Raw genomic sequence first — 17,072 nt, 5'->3', positions numbered from 1 at the left:
CGGAGAGAATGATCCATTTTTGCTCTCCATTTCTCTTCCTCTTTGAGAGTTTGAGAGCATTCAAAGGCTTTATCTTCGATGTCAGAAATCCTTTCTTCTGCTAGCTCCATTCTGTTGCTGAGGGATTCTACTGTATTTTTCATATCTTTGAGGGCTGTAAATTCTTGCTTCGGTGTGTCTAAGTCTTTGGTGGTTTTGTCTTTAAATTCGTTAAATTCTTGAGACAACTTTTGAATTTCTCCTCGAATTCCTAATTCCACTTTGTTAATCTTGTCTGCAATCCAAATTCTGAATTTGATTTCTGACATCTCAGCCAGTTGTTTATGAATGGGATCTTCAATTACATCTGCCATATCTTTCCTTGGGGGGGGGTTGATCTATTCTGGTTATTCATGTTACCAGAGTTTTTCCGCTGATTCCTCCCATGGTTGTTTTACTCCCTTCGATTTCTTTCCCCTGGGGCTTTGTCGAGGGCCTGTACAGTGTTGTGGCCTGAGAAACTGGGGCTCTGTCTGGTGTGGTGGGGCTAAGTGGTTCTGTCTTGTTTTCAGCTGGTTGCTGTTCCACCCTAGTGAAACAGATACTCTGGATTGAAGTCTCAGCTGTGGAGAAATATCAGCAATTAAGTCACACACCCCCACCCCACCCCCCGCCGGCAAACAATTTGAAAAGAAAAGTCAAACCTTCCTACCATCGTGCACCCAGGGCACCACCTGATTTGTCCTCAGGCAATTGGTTCAGGTCAAAAAGTCCAAATCAATTGTCTCAGTCTGCACCTGTCTCAGGTGAGAGAGTTTAAGAGGTCTCTGGGAACTGCATCACAGGGGTCTGGTGACTACTCTGGTGTGGCTTGCTCCAGTGCTGCGTGGAGTCAGGAGGAGTCACCCAGCCAATAGATCAGTCTGGGAAGGTTGCTGCCTCCTTCCCCACCTTGCACCACTGTCACACCCAGTCACTGATAGCCCTGCAGTTGGCTGACCCAGTTGCCTGTAGTGAATTGGTACTCCAGGAGTTTGCACCTGCCTGAATCACAAGGAAGTCTGCCAGGCCGCTGCCCTCTGCCTCTATCTAGCAGGAGGAGGTGAGGCCTAACAACCTCGGGCACTTGATGAAGGTTGGGGGGTTTTCACTCAGGTCCAGTCTCGCCCCTGATTAATGTTACTGATAGAACAGAACAGAACAACTCTGCGGGTCTCCTGCAGAAGAGAAGCTGAATTGAGTTCCGGATCAGCTTGTCTTTGCTCTTGTATTGTCTGTAGGCTGACGATCCCCTAAGGGCCAGGTGCGTCTTAGGTTTAGTAAATCGGACCACTGGGTCAGCCCCGCCCTGGGAGTTTCTCCAGTTTGCAAGTTGGAGTAGCCTCAGGCAAATACTATACTCAGAGTCTCTGGTTGCCCAGGGAGTCAGGGGGTGTGGCTTCAGAATATTCAGTAGTGAGCAGTATTGCTAGCAAAAGAGGGCTGCTGTTTTATGGCTCAGGCAACCCCTGCTCCAGTGTAGCTCCCTTCCAGCCAACCGTCCTCTCTCCCCTCCCGTACCCCAGAGTCTGCACCGACTGGCTTCAGCCCAGCACTGTGTCCACCCCTCGAGTAATCGCCCAAGAGTCTGGACCCCTGGGGGACAGGCCTCCAGACCTTGGAGCGAGAGCAGAGGGGAGTGCGGGGAGCGCTGGGAGCCTGGGGTTGTGGGCAGAGAACACACACAGCTTCACACAGTTTTATGCCTGGCCGTATTGTCACAAAAGACGGCTGTCGCGCTGTGCCTCAGGGAACTGCCACTCCGGTGTGGTCCCCTCTCCACCGACCGGGACTGGCCTCCAGACCTCAGTGTGAGTGAAGGGGAGTGCTGGGAGCTCAGAATTCCAGGTAGAGACTATATACAGTTTATACAGTTTTATGCCTGGCAGGAGGACGCCGTGGCACCCTAGTAGGGGAGGTAGGTCCAATTTTTAGAGGGTCTCTCCGTGGAGTGTAGTGGGAGGACCTTTGAACTCGGCCGATTGTTTGTGGGGCACTCTGAGCCGTTCTCATGGGGGAGGGGACTCCCATCCGCTTGGTGATGGATTTTGTACCTTTTGTTTGTATCCTTGTGGTCGCAGCTCACCTCAGCGGGGTTGACATGCATTCTTCAACCTTCTCTCTTAGTGCAGCTCAAATCCACCAGGTTACTTGCTGAATTTTTGTCCTTTAACTCTCCTACTGGACAGGAGCCTCTGTGGAAAGCTGGCTTCAGTCAGCCATCTTGTCTCCTACCCTCAGCTTTGTTTCTTACATATGGACATTGTAGAGAGTCCATGCCTATTCTGCAGGTCACAGGGTGACAGAGGCTGCTGCAGAGACACTTGAGATCCCCAGGAGATGGAACAGCTGATGAGACGTGTCCGTCTTCTTTAGAAAAGTTTCTCTTCAAGTCTCTTGCCCACCCTGAGATGGGATCACGTGTTCTTTTCTTGCTAATACGTTTCAGTTCTCTGTGGATTCTGGTTATTAGACCTTTATCTGAGGTATAACCTGCAAATATTTTCTCCCATTCTGAGGGCTGTCTGCTTGCTTTACTTACTATGTTCTTGGCTGTGCAGAAGCTTTTTAGTTTGATCAGGTCCCAGTAGTGTATTTTTGATACTGCTTCAATTGCCTGGGGAGTCCTCCTCATAAAATATTCACCCAGGCCAATTCCTTCAAGAGTTTTCCCTGCACTTTCTTCAAGTATTTTTATAGTTTCATGTCTTAAGTTTAAATCTTTTATCCAGTGAGAGTCTATCTTACTTAATGGTGAAAGGTGTGGGTCCCGTTTCAGTCTTCTACAGATTGCCAGCCAGTTCACCCAGCACCATTTGTTAAATATGGAATCCTTTCCCCACTGAATGTTTTAAATTGGCTTGTCAAAGATCAAATAACGGTAAGTAGCTGGATTCATCTCTTCGTTCTCTATTCTGTTCCAGACATCTACTTCTTTGTTTTTGTGCCAATACCGGGCTGTTCATCGATTTATAGTACAGTCTCAGGTCTGGTAGCATGATTCCTCCTGCTGTGTTTTTATTGCTGAGTAATGTTTTGGCTATTCGAGGTTTTTTCTGATTCCATATAAAACGAAGTATTATTTTTTCAAGATCATTTTTTTTAATTAAGTTTTTTTTTTTTAATTTTTTTATTGTTGCAGTTTGACCAGGGTTGGGTTGAACTCACCACCCTCAGTATATGGGGCCAGCACCTTACTCACTGAGCCACAGGCACAACCCTTTTCAAGATCTTCAAAATATGACAATGGTGCTTGAATAAGAATTGCATTAAAAGTATATATTGCTTTGGGTAGCATAGACTTTTTTTTTTTTCTTTTGGAGAGACAGAGTGTCACTGTACTGCCCTCGGGTAGAGTGCCGTGGCGTCACATGGCTCACAGCAACTTCTAACTCTTGGGCTTACACGATTCTCCTGCCTCAGCCTCCTGAGCAGCTGGGACTAAGGCGCCCGCCACAACGCCCGGCTATTTTTTTGTTGCAGTTTGGCCAGTGGCTGGGTTTGAACCCGCCACCCTCGGCATATGGGACCGGCGCCCTACTCACTGAGCCACAGGCGCTGCCCAGCCATAAGCATGGTATGTTTTTCCATTTGTTAACATCTTCAGCTATTTCTTTTCTTAAAGTTTCATAGTTCTCTTTGTAGAGATCTTTCACGTCCTTTGTTAGGTATACTCCCAAATATTTAATCTTCTTTGACACTACTGTGAAAGAAATAGAGTCCTTGACTGTTTTTTCAGCTTGGTTATTGTTGGTATATATAAAGGCTACAGATTTATGGGTGTTGATTTTGTAGCCCGAGACATTGCTGTATTCCTTGATCACTTCTAAAAGTTTTGTAGTAGAATCCTTAGTATTTTCCAGATATACAATCAGATCATCTGCAAAGAGTGAAAGTTTGATCTCTTCTGACCCTATGTGGATACCCTTGATCTCCTTTTCTTCCCTAATTGCAATGGCTAAAACTTCCATTACAATGTTAAAGAGCAATGGAGACAATGGGCAACCTTGCCTGGTTCCTGATCTAAGTGGAAATGATTTCAATTTAATTCCATTCAAGACGATATTGGCTTTGGGTTTGTTGTATATGGCCTTTATTTGTTTAAGAAATGTCCCTTCTATACCAATTTTCTTAAGTGTTCTGATCATGAAGGGATGCTGGGTATTATCAAAAGCTTTTTCTGCATCAATTGAAAGAATCATATAGTCCTTATTTTTTAATTTGTTTATGTCCTGAATTACATTTATAGATTTACGTATATTGAACCAGCCTTGACACCGTGGGATAAATCCCACTTGGTTGTGGTGTATAATTTTTTTGATGTGTTGTTGGATTCTGTTTGTTAGGATCTTATCGAGTATTTTAGCATCAATATTCATTAGTGGTACTGGTCTATAATTTTCTTGTCTTGTTGAGTCTTTCCTTGGTTTGGGGATCAAGGTGATGTTTGCTTCGTAGAATGTGTTGGGTAATATTTCTTCTTTTTCTATATTTTGGAATAGGTTTAGTAATGTAGGTACTAGTTCTTCTTTAAAGGTTTGGTAGAATTCTGATGTAAAGCCATCTGGTTCGGGGTTTTTCTTTTTAAGGAGATTTTGTATAGTTGATGCTATTTCAGAACGTGATATAGGCCTGTTCAACACTTCCACTTCATTCTGGCTAAGTCTTGGTAGGTGACGTACTTCCAGGTATTGGTCGATTTCTTTAAGATTTTCAATTCCTGAGGGTAGAGTAGGGTAGTATTCGTTAAGGATTTTTTTAATTTCTGAGGGGTCTGTTGTTATTTCATCGTTAGCGTTTCTGATTAATGAAATTAGAGGTTTTACTCTTTTTTTCCTGGTTAGGTTGGCCAAAGGTTTATCTGTTTTATTGATCTTTTCAAAAAACCAAGTTTTGGATTTATTGATCTGTTGTATACTTCTTTTGTTTTCAATTTCATTTAATTCTGCTCTGATTTTTGTTATTTCTTTTCTTCTGCTGAGTTTGGGGTTGGACTGTTCTTCCTTCTCCAGTTGCTTGAGATGTCCCATTAAGTTATTAACTTCCTCTCTTTCCATTTTCTTGAGGAAGGCTTTCAGTGCTATCAATTTCCCTCTTAGGACTGCCTTTGCAGTATCCCAGAGGTTCTGGTAATTCGTGTCTTGATTGTTGTTTTGTTCCAAAAATTTGGTGATTTTCTTCTTAATCTCATCTGTAACTCATCTGTCCTTCAGCATAAGGTTGTTTAGCTTCCATGTTTTTGTATGGGTATGTATGTTCCTGTTGTTATTGAGTTCAACTTTTATTCCATGATGGTCTGAGAAGATGCAAGGAATAATTTCTTTTTTTTTTTTAATTTGCTGAGGTTAGATTTGTGGCCTAGGATGTGGTTGATTTTGGAGTATGTTCCGTGGGCTGATGAGAAGAATATGTATTCAGTTTTGTTGGGATGAAATGTTCTATAGTTGTCTGTTACGTCCAGATATTGAATGGTTAAGTTTAAATCTAAAATTTCTTTGCTGAGCTTCTTTTTGGAGGATCTATCTAGCACTGATAAACAGGTGTTAAAATCTCCAACTGCTATGGAACTGGAGGAAATCAAGTTGCTCATGTCTGTTAGAGTTTCTCTTATAAATTGAGGTGCATTCTGGCTGGGTGTATAAATATTAATAATTGAAATCTCATCATATTGAGTATTACGTTTAACAACAGATCAACCTTCCTTATTTCGGCTGGTTTAAAGCCTATTGCGTCTGCGAATAGGATGGCAACGCCTGCTTTTTTCTGCTTTTCATTTGCCTGGAGGACAGATGACCCATCCCTTCACCTTGAGTCTATATTTGTCTTTTAATGTAAGATTCAATTCTTGTATGCAGCAGATATCTGGCTTGAGTTTTTGTATCCAGTCAGCCAACCCGTACCTCTTTAGAGGACAATTTAAACCCTTCACATTAATTGAGAATATTAATAAGCCTTTTGATAGTCCGGTGGACATTTTTAATGCTTTTGCAACTGTGGAAGTTGGAATTTGATCAAAATTTTCTGGGTGGGTTTACCTTTGTGGTGGAGGGTTACACTGGTCTTTATGGGGGATAGGTCTTAAAATATCCTGGAGAGCTGTTTTAGTTATGGCAAATTTCTTCAACATGTGAATGTCATTGAAGTATTTAATTTCTCCATCATAAATGAAACTCAGTTTAGCTGGGTTCAGGATTCTGGGTTGAAAGTTATTTTGTTTTAGGATATTAAAAGTCGATGACCATCCTCTTCTAGCTTGAAAGTTTTCAGCAGAGAGATCTGCAGTCATTCTAATATTCTTGCCCTTGTAGGTAATGGTTTTCTTTCATCTGGCTGCTTTCAGTATTTTCTCCTTCATATTAACTTCAGTGAAATTGATTATGATGTGTCTTGGGGATGTCTTATTTGGGTTGAATGGTGCTGGAGTTCTGAAACTGTCTGCTATCTGAATTTCAGAATCTCTTGGCATGTCTGGAAAGTTCTCCTTCATAATCTCATGGAGAAGAGACTCTGTGCCTTGTGAAGCCACCTCGTCACTTTCGGGGATCCCTATAAGACGAATATTGGTTTTCTTTGAATTATCCCAGAGCTCTCTGAGAGAGGGATCTGTTTTTGCCCTCCATTTCTCTTCTTCTTTAAGAGTTTGGGAGCTTTCGAAAGCTTTGTTTTCAATGTCAGAAATCCTTTCTTCTGCTTGCTCCATTCTGTTACTGAGGGATTCTACTGTGTTTTTTAGATCTTTGAGGGCTGCAACTTCTTGTCTCAATGTGTCAAAATCTTTGGTCGTTTGGTCTTTGAATTCGTTGAATTCTTGAGATATCTTTTGGGTTACTGCTTGGAATTCTAATTTGATCTTATTTGCTATCCAGATTCTGAATTCGATTTCTGACATCTCATCTATTTGTTTGTGCATGGGATCTTGCGCTGTGTCTGCCCCATTGATCCTTGGGGGAGTTGGTCTACTCCGATTCTTCATATTGCCTGAGTTTTTCTGTGATTTCGCCTCGTGATTGTTTTTCACCATTGCCTCTGGACGTCCTCAGAGTTGGGGAGGTGTCTCTCCAAGTTTAGACCCCAGCGGGATCACTCTATTATTGCTGGATCTTTGTAGGGAGTGATCCTGTATAGTTCCTCTGGGGCTGCCCCAGCCCAGGAGTTCTGATTGTGGAAGCAGCTCTGGAGTGTGACACACCCGGATCCAGCAACAGGCTGGGAGGTGGTGCACACGTTTCTGGGAGTGCCTGGCTCCCAGTGACTTTGACACAGAGAGCCCAAGGCTCCAGTAGTCTCCGGCCAGGAGAAGGGCTCTGCGCAAAGAGAGGGAGTGCTCCAGAGGGCACGCTGCTACCAGAGTCCATGGCCAGACGAGCGGGCCGGTGTGGAGGCAGGGAGGGTACAGGAGGGAGGATGTGGGGTTGCGCGGCTCCTTTAGTTCCAGGGCATGCAGAGGCCCAGCGGGCGCGGAGCGCTAGTCGGGGGTAGCGGTGCAGGTCTTACAGAGGTCCGGGCAGCACCAAGCCCAGGAGTTTGAGGTTGTTATGAGCTGTGACTCCATGGCACTCTTCCCAGGGCAACTGCCCGTGGCTCCAGTGTGCCAAAACTGGTTTCACTCTGCCCCTGAGGGTTAAGACTGTAAGGCAGCTCACTCCCTGCCTTTAGGCTGCTCAGTCACTAGGTTACTAGCTCCCACCTGATCCTTGCTCTGCGACCCTAAGGGCAGAGCTTGCCAGGACAGTTCTCTCACAATGGCTCCCTGCGGCCCACAGCCGAACATTATTAGCTCCGTCCAGCTCAGCGGCTCAGTCTGGGGCTCTAGACAATGCCCAGAGTTCTCTGCACTCTTGTTCAAGCTCTCCCCAAGGCAGTTCAACTGAGTGCCAAGTCCAAAAACACCGAAACAGTTCACAGGTAAGGCCTTTCGGGTTTGCAGTCTCACTGCTGCTTGTACTTACGGCTTCTGGTGGGATTAGGTCAGTCAAACACACGCAGCCACTTGCCAGTTTTCCAATGTTTTTGTCCTCCGCTTGGGGTTCAGAAGTCCCTTGCTGACTCCTTGTATCCTCAAAGGGATGATTATAGGCAGATCCCACCAGCCAGAGATGTCTGGAGTCTTATCTCCCTAGACTCACCGTGTCCAGTTGCAGGGAACCTGTTACTCGGCCGCCATCTTGCTCCACCTCCCCCTATATTTTATGTTTTTATTGAAATGCTGTTTCTGAGAGCATCACCTAAAATACATCAAAATAGTGAGGAGAAAGTAAAGCATGGAAAAAGCATCCTAGGCAAATGCTCAAAGAAACTCAGGTGTAAATATTTTGATGATAGGGAAAATATGCACATTAAAGCTAACACCATTTTAAGAGTATAAAGTGCCATTTGGAGAAAAACAATTCACTAAGAAAGGCTCTTCGCAAAGCAGGGAGGGCTCCAGAGGACACAAAAAAGTCTTGTGCCCTCTGGAACCCTTTTTTCATATATATGAAGACTTTTTTGATATATATGAAGAGAAAATAAATGTGTAAATGTTAATAGAAAATTTTAATTTTAATAGGGTAATGAATAGATGTAGGATATTCTAACAATACAAATTATATCTTTACCTCACATCTACAAAAATTTAAATGTCAGATGTTATGAAAATCTCACTGTGAAAGCAAGAAAGCTTAGAAATTCTACTCTTAAAAGATATGTATACATAAATAACACTCTCTTTTTTCTTTTTTTTTTATTACAGTGTTTGGTAGCCTAAATTTTGGCAGTAAGACTCAGCAAACATTTGGAAGTCAAACAGAGCGTACTTCGTCCTACCCTGGTCCAAATCCAAGTCCAGGAGCCTACATCTTTCCATCCTATCCTCTTTCATCACCTCGAACTAGTCCAAAGCATACATCTCCTCCTACTATATCTCCAAAGAAGTCTCAAGATAATCCCATTAATTTCTCAAATTCCTGGCCTCTGAAAAGCTTGGAAGGGCTACCAAAGCCAAGTCCACAGAAAAAGCTTATTGGCCAAAAATCATCTGACCCTACAGGTAGAAATTATGGCAAAAATCAATACTTTGTTCAAATTTATTTATTTGTGTGTTTGCATTAGTTTTTTGGTGTTAACACATAGGGTTGTTAGATCTTTAAAAGCTGGTAAATTACATTCTTTCTGAATTATTAAATATTTAGGGAAATATAGAAATAATAGATCAAACTTATAAAATTTTATTGAAACTGTCATTTCTTTTTTTATGTTGCCACTTCAAAATCCTGTTTTGGAACTAGGCAAATAATAATGCTTTATAATGAACATATGTTACCTGAGAGCCTACTAACCAGTTTTAGCTTTACAAATGTAAAATGTCATTCATAATTAATGCCTAGTTAGTATTCATTTATTCAACACTTAGTGAATATTTATTATATGCTAACATTATTTTGAAAGGTTTTCTATTTTTATAAACTATTCTTTTCTTAATAACCCGCTTCAGAATCACAAAATTAGCACATATAAGTTCATTAAGGACAGATCCAATTTGAAAATAAAAATTCTATGAAAGGCATCCTGCTTCCCCCATATGCTTTTGTGTGTGTATGTGTGTGTGTGTGAGACAGAGTCTTGCTTATTAAACTTAGTAAACCTGGGCAGAGTGCTGTGATGTCATAGCTCACAGCAACCTCAAACTCTTGGGCTTAAAAGATCCTCTTGGCAGTGCCCATAGCTCAGTGGGTAGGGCACCAGCCACATACACCAAGACTGGTGGGTTCGAACCTGGCCCGAGCCTGCTGAAATATGAATGACAACTGCAGCAACAAAAAAAAATAGCCAGGCATTGTGGCGAGCACCTGTATTCCTAGCTACTTGGGAGACTGAGACAAGAGAATCACTTGAGCCCAAGAGTTTGAGGTTGCTGTGAGCTGTGACACCATGGCACTCTACCCAGGGTGACAGCTTGAAACTCTGTCTCAAAAATAAATAAATAAATAAATAAAATAAAAATAAAAGATCCTCTTGCCTCAGCCTTCTGAGTAGCTGGGACTATAGATAACTGCTAGGATGCCCAGGTAGTTTTTCTATTTTTAGTTGAGACTAGGTCATGCTCTTGCTCAAGCTGATCTCAAACTTACCTTGGCCTTGGCCACCATACCCAGCCCCAACTTTGTTTTCTTCTTTTTTTTTTTTTTTTTTCCAAACTGGACCACTTTAATGTTTTCTACAATTTAATAAATAGTTCTTTTAATGACTACAGACATGTAAGGCTGTTTGGTAGCATTCAGAAACATTGCAGTAATGCTGGTTTTCTCAATTGTCGTGTAATCTTCAACAAGAAGTTACTTGTGTGAAATGGTTATCAAACCAGTAAGACTGCATTTATGCATCCATCATTTTCAGGATTGTTGGTAACCTGGGCATATTTCCTCCAAATAACCTTGCCCCCTTGTGTCACAAAACCCAGCTCACTCACCTTGACCTCAATGACAGTCCCTTTGGTAATAACACCCAAAATTGTATACAATGGGGATGAAGGATTCTTCTTTACACCAAGTATTGGCAGGCAAAAGGTGGCTTTCAGTTCAGGATGTGTTACATCGGCCTTCTTGAAATGCAAGCCCATTGGCCTGAGGAATCTTTCATATTTAGCTGGTTTTCTCATAAAGCCATCTCCAGCAAAGCGGACTTTAGTAACCATCCTCTTCCAGGCCTCCTTCTTTCTCTTACCAGCTCGAATAACTTTTAATACTTCTGTTTCTCCCTGGGCACGAACTTTGGGCAGAGGGACTTCCCATTTTCCCGCTTTCTCTTTTCATTTTGTTTAATCATATTGAGAGTACTTTGGCTCGGGACTGTCCCTCTCTGTCCAGCTGTCCTCCTCCCTGTGGAGGCTTTTCATCATTCTTTTGTTTGGTGTTTCTCTTTCATGCATCTTGATAGTCTTTTTCATTTGTATTTTCTCAGCATGGCGGTGTTTATGGTAGAGCTTAGCCTTCAGACCAATCATCATCTTTGCCTTCTTTGACTGTTCATGAGCCTCTCCACTTTCTTTTTTTCTCTTTTTCTCGTGGTAATCCAAGCGATATCCATAGCGTTTATGGTGTAATTCAATATATTCATTTTGTGGCATGATGACGGTTGCAGAGCCGCCCTGCGCAGCCTCTTGGGTACGAAGATGCTGTCAACTGTAGGGTCTCACAGATCTACGAGCCGACTCCACACAGGTCCGCTGCGACAGGAAAAGCCCAACTTTCTCTTCTATCCCAGGCCATTGAGCTAAGATGTTTTCCCTTAAAACTACCCTACAGCACCAATGATGAATGTATTGCATATTCATTCAATTTTATTACTTTCTGTTAGCATTGAACCTTCATTCCCTTCTATTAATTTCTTTCCTTGCTGGTCTTTTCTACAAAATCAATCAAGATGAGACTTTATTTAGCTTGTTCTTCCTACTGCTCAGTATTACAGCTTTGCATATAGTAGTCATTCAGATGTTGCTTATACAATTAAGACAGAAAAGTAGCCCTTCTAACTTATTATGGACTTAACCACAGCAAATATTACTCAAGATTATATTTATGAAGATAAATAACAAAAACTTAACTTGGCATATATTTTCATATAATACGAAAGGATTTTGTGTGGCACATTTTTGTTATATTCATTAGAAAATAGTGATATGCATATTTTTATTTCTCCTCATTTTAAATAGTAATCTTTATTTCTAATAAAAAATAATGTGCTCATAGCCGGGCGTTGTGGCGGGCGCCTGTAGTCCCAGCTACTCGGGAGGCTGAGGCAAGAGAATCGCTTAAGCCCAGGAGTTGGAGGTTGCTGTGAGCTGTGTGAGGCCACGGCACTCTACCAAGGGCCATAAAGTGAGACTCTGTCTCTACAAAAAAAAAAAAAAAAAAGAAAAAAATAATGTGCTCTTTTTATTTAAATATACTGTATTCCAAACACTTATAACTATTATTCCCTCTTCTTCTCTGAAATTAAAAAGCAATTAAGGAAAAAGTGAAATATGTATTTTTCATGCAGGAGAAGATTGTCAAGAAAAACCACCGGTTCAACTTACACCTGCCTTGGTGCGATCACCATCTTCCCGACGAGGCCTAAATGGGACAAAGCCTGTCCCTCCGATACCAAGAGGAATAAGCCTTTTGCCTGATAAAGCTGATTTAAGCACAGTGGGACACAAAAATAAAGAGCCTGCTGATATTTGGAATCGTGAAAAAGATAGTCTTACAATTGATCTTTCAGAATTAAATTTCAGGGATAAAGATTTGGATCAAGAAGAGGTTAGAATGAAATATTTTTAATAATTCAAAACTATTTATAATTTTCTATAATGTTACAGTTGGTATATAAAGAAAAGCCAAGTACTTTTTATTCTATAACATTTATTATTTATAAAATGATTTCATGTTCATTATAGGAAATGTGGACAATGCCATGAATTATTAGGAAGGAAATTCATCATAATGCATCCCACTACCCAGAATAATATACTATTAATACTCTTATGTTTTTCTTTCTAGTAGTTTTTCTATTCATACATTATTCCCTTTTTAAATGAAAAGTATAACTAACAGGCGACACCTTTAGCTCAGTTGGTAGGGTACCGGCCACGTACGCTGAGGCTGGCACATTTGAACCCAGCCCACAGCCCAGGCCAGCTAAACAACAATGATGACTGCAACAAAAAAAAAACAGCTGGGGCTTGGAGCTTGTAGCACAGTGGTTACAGCGCCAGCCATATACATCAAGGCTGTCCGGTTCGAACCTGGCCCAGGCTAGCTAAAACAACAATGACAACTGCAACAAAAAATTGCCAGGCATTGTGGCAGGTGCCTGTAGTCCCAGCTACATGGGAGGCTGAGGCAAGAGAATCATGTAAGCCTAAGAGTTTGAGCTTGCTGTGAGCTGTGATGTCATGGCACTCTACCAAGGATGACATAGTGAAACTCTGTCTGAAAAAAAAAAAAAATAGCTGGGCACTGTTGTGGGTGCCTGCAGTCTTAGGTACTTGGGAGGCTGAGACAGGAGAATTGCTTAAGCCCAAGATTTTGAGGTTACTGTGAACTGTGACACTATGGCACTCTACTGAGGGCAACATAGTGAAACTCTGTCTCAAAAAAAAAGTATAATAATATAGCAATACATTCATGTACTGACCCTTACCAGTGAGCAATTTGTCTTATTTGTTTCCTATTTTTTAAACAATAGGAATATCAATCCTTTTTTTTCTCCTTCAATAGAGACTATCTATTGAAAAACTATTGAGGCTTGGCGCCTGCGGCTCAAATGGCTAAGGCGCCAGCCATTACACCTGAGCTGGCGGGTTCGAAGCCAGCCCAGATCTGCCAAACAACAAAGACGGCTGCAACTAAAAAATAGCTGGGCGTTGTGGCGGATGCCTATGGTCCCAGCTACTTGGGAGGCAGAGGCAGAAGAATCGCTTGAGCTCAGGAGTTGGAGGTTGCTGTGAGCTGTGATGCCACAGCACTCTACCCAGGGGACAGCTTGTGACTCTGTCTCAAAAAAAAAAAAAAAGAAAAACTATTGAAGAATTGAGAATATTGAAGAACTATTCTCATTAATTCATGTTTTATGGGTTTCTGTGCCTTTTGTACTAATATATTATTTTTGTGCATTAATTTATGATATATCCACATAATGGATTTTGACTTTTTTACCCATCTTTTACCGTTGCAGACATTGCTACAGCAAACATGCCTGAGCCAGTCCTTGGTGCATATGTGCAAATTTGTTTATCTTTATGAAATTGAGATCATATTGGATGTTTATCTTTTAATACTCAATCACTGTTTATGCTATAAAAATGTGTTGTCTGTATAAAAACCCTGTACATACTAATTATGTCAGAGAAGGAATGTGGTTGCTGTATTACTTTGGTTTCAGAAGACTGTTTCCATAGATGCCTCTCTCCATTTCAGTTTGCCTGGTATAAGGCCTTAAAATATGTTGTACATTAAATACATAAATAGTAGCCAGGCGTTGTGGCGGGCGCCTGTAGTCCCAGCTACTTGGGAGGCTGAGGCAAGAGAATCACATAAGCCCAAGAGTTTAAGGTTGCTGTGAGCTGTGACGCCATGGTACTCTACCCAGGGTGACAGCTTGAGACTCTGTCTCAAAAAAAAAAAAAAAAAGAAATTGATGGACATTTTCATTAATAGAGGACAGATACTTTCATTAAATACTAAACTTTATGAATTGAAATTTAAACAGAGCAGTTTATATACCTGTTTATGGCCACTAATTTGTACAAAGTTCTATTCTCAAACTTAATATGTTAGTTTGTAATAACAATTTGTATTCCACATTTCTAAAAACATTTGGTTTCAGAAGTTGTGTGCAAGTCATAATTTTGTTATTCTCTGAACTGTGTAACAGTTGCAAGCTTGATGTGCATGTCAAACTTGAGAAAACTCATTTTACTTTTTGTTAACATTCTCCTGGAACAACTTCTTTTTTTTTTTTTCCTTTTCAAGACAGAGTCTCACTATGTGGCCCTCAGTAGAGTGCAATGGCATCATAGCTCACAGCAATCTCAAACTGTTGGGCTTAAGCAATTCTCTTGCCTCAGCCTTCCAAGTAGCTGGGATTATAGGTGCCTGCCATAACACCCGGCTATTTTTTTGTTGTAGTTGTCGTCGTTTAGCTGGCCTGGGCCTGGTTCAAACCCACCAGCCCTGGGTGTGGCTGGCGCCCTAACCACCGAGCCACTGGCGCCGAGCCCCTCCTTGAACTTCTAAGGAGCCACATTAGCACACCAGTGATCCAAGGCTAGTTGTACCTCTTGAATTCAACTCTGATATCTGTCATCAGATTCAGTGATTAATTGAATTCAGTGTATTTAGTCATTGTGTCCAGTGCTCAAAATACCATGGCGAATCATAATAGCTGAGATTTTTTTCTTCTTAAGGAGCTTACAATCTAATACATTGTTTATTAATACCCTGGTGATGAAATCTGTATTTATACTGCGTACATATATATTAGCATTCATCTTGTTAATACGGGGTTAGGGAGTGACTTTCTTTTATACAATTATTATTATTATTTTTTTTTTTTGTAGAGACAGTCTCACGGTACCGCCATCGGGTAGAGTGCCATGGCGTCACACGGCTCACAGCAACCTCTAACTCTTGGGCTTACGCGATTCTCTTGCCTCAGCCTCCCGAGCAGCTGGGACTACAGATGCCTGCCACAACGCCCGGCTATTTTTCTGTTGCAGTTTGTCCAGGGCTGGGTCCGAACCCGCCACCCTCGGCATATGGGGCCAGCGCCCTACTCACTGAGCCACAGGCGCCGGCCCTTTTATACAATTATTAATCAGTACAGGAGGATACTGTTAGGCATAGTTAATGGAATTCAAAATCTAAGGGTAACTTTTACTAATGTAAAGAATGTATGTCATAAAATTAATTATTTTCATTTTTTCTTAGATGCAGAACTCTCTTAGGTCTCTTCGTAACAGTGCAGCTAAGAAAAGAGCTAAACTCAGTGGCAGTACTTCTGATCTTGAAAGCCCTGATTCTGCAATGAAGCTTGACTTGACAATGGATTCCCCATCTCGGTCTTCCTCTCCGAACATCAGCTCTTACGGTGAAAGTGGAGTTTACAGTCAAGAATCACTGACATCATCTCTGTCTACAACTCCCCAGGGGAAGAGAATAATGTATTTTTTTTTTTTGCATGTTTAATGAGTGCTCTGTAATTTGTGAACTAAGGCCTTGATAGCATATTTGGAAAAAGCTTAAAACCATGTATTTTTTGTTTTTTAAGATGTTAAAATACATTTGAAAGTTGAAAAATTTACAGATATTACTTTACTAGTTTTTGGTTTGGGGTATGGTTGGTAAGAGAAAACACAACGCCAACTGTGACCAAGAGTTTCTAAATTAACATAAACCTACTATTCTTAAGGTCACAGTTCTTTCTGAAATTTATCTTAGTATTCTTTTCTGGATCACTGACCCTTTTGTCAGTTTGCCAATAGCTAATACACATTTTACTGCTTTCACTTTAAACTTAGCACTGATTTATGAATAAGGTCCATATGACTATTTTCCCATTATTTTTTATATCTTTTTTTTTTCTTTTCTTTTTTAGATGAAAAGTTGTTTTACTGGCTTTGCGCCTGTAGCTCAGCGGCTAGGGTGCCAGCCACATACAGTGGAGTTGGCAGGTTTGAATCCAGCCCAGGCCTGCCAAACAGCTATAACAACTGCAGCAACAAAAGAGCAGGGCGTTGTGGCAGGCTCCTATAGTCACAGCTGCTTGGGAGGCTGAGCCAATAGAATCCCTTAAGCCTAAGAGTTTGAGGTTGCTGTGAGCTGTGATACCACAGTACTCTACCCAGGGCGATAGCTTGAGACTCTTGTCTCAAAAAATAATAATAATAATAAGCTCAGGACTCTATACCGTAGTTCTCATAGCCTTCTCAGTAGTCTCTCTATAGTAATAGTGCCGAAATTAAGATTCCTGGCCACTCCACACCAACAGAAAATTATTTTCTAGCCTAGCAATTAGAGCAGCTTTTCTAGATTACCTCTATAACTTCTAAGTCTTAAACCTTAACCTCACTAAACCTCTAGGAGAGTCTACCCTGATTTCTAGGCATCTCTCTAACCCTATTGTAGGATTTTGAGGAATCCCTTCTTCCTTTGGACAAAAACCTAGGGATCTAATTGCTAAGGGATATAGGGTAGATGTATATTTAACTTAAGTAACTGCTAAATAGTTTCCCAAAATGATTGAAAGTTCTGGTTGTTTAATATTCTTGCTAACATTTGGTGTCATTTGGTCTTTTTAATTTTATTTTTCTTAATTAGAAGTAATTTTTTTAAAATTAAAATTAATTTCACTTTAGTGAATTGGAATTTCTAAGAAACATGGGTAGAGATTTCAGGAGAGGTGCTAGTGTAATTACTTGAATACAAAAGGTTTTTATTTCAGCGATTCGTGGAATTAAAATGAATTTTTGTGTCCTATTCTTAGAATGTTTGTCTCAGCCCATAATTTGCTCTTCCACTTTTTTTTTTTTTTTT

The 17,072-nt window shown here is 41.1% G+C and overlaps 1 protein-coding gene and 1 pseudogene across 9 annotated transcripts in view; one reads left to right on the top strand and one right to left on the bottom strand.

The window, feature by feature from the left end:
* The window catches only part of TOGARAM1 (TOG array regulator of axonemal microtubules 1), an 89,704-nt gene that overhangs the window by 27,139 nt on the left and 45,493 nt on the right, over window positions 1–17,072 (top strand). For all 9 annotated transcript variants that reach the window (XR_008380788.1, XM_053595347.1, XM_053595345.1 and 6 more), the window contains exons 4-6: window positions 8,750–9,046; window positions 12,037–12,296; window positions 15,468–15,700. Coding sequence is in view for 8 of the 9 variants with exons in the window: in XM_053595347.1 (XP_053451322.1) it covers window positions 8,750–9,046; window positions 12,037–12,296; window positions 15,468–15,700 (790 nt within the window). In the remaining variant the exon portion in view is untranslated. The remainder of the gene's footprint in view (window positions 1–8,749; window positions 9,047–12,036; window positions 12,297–15,467; window positions 15,701–17,072) is intronic.
* On the bottom strand, window positions 10,331–11,211 carry LOC128588509 (ribosome biogenesis protein NSA2 homolog; annotated as a pseudogene).

The sequence above is a fragment of the Nycticebus coucang genome, chromosome 6 (genome assembly GCF_027406575.1).
Source record: "Nycticebus coucang isolate mNycCou1 chromosome 6, mNycCou1.pri, whole genome shotgun sequence".
NCBI classification, from domain to species: domain Eukaryota; kingdom Metazoa; phylum Chordata; class Mammalia; order Primates; family Lorisidae; genus Nycticebus; species Nycticebus coucang.
This window is presented reverse-complemented; position numbering and strand designations above follow the sequence as displayed.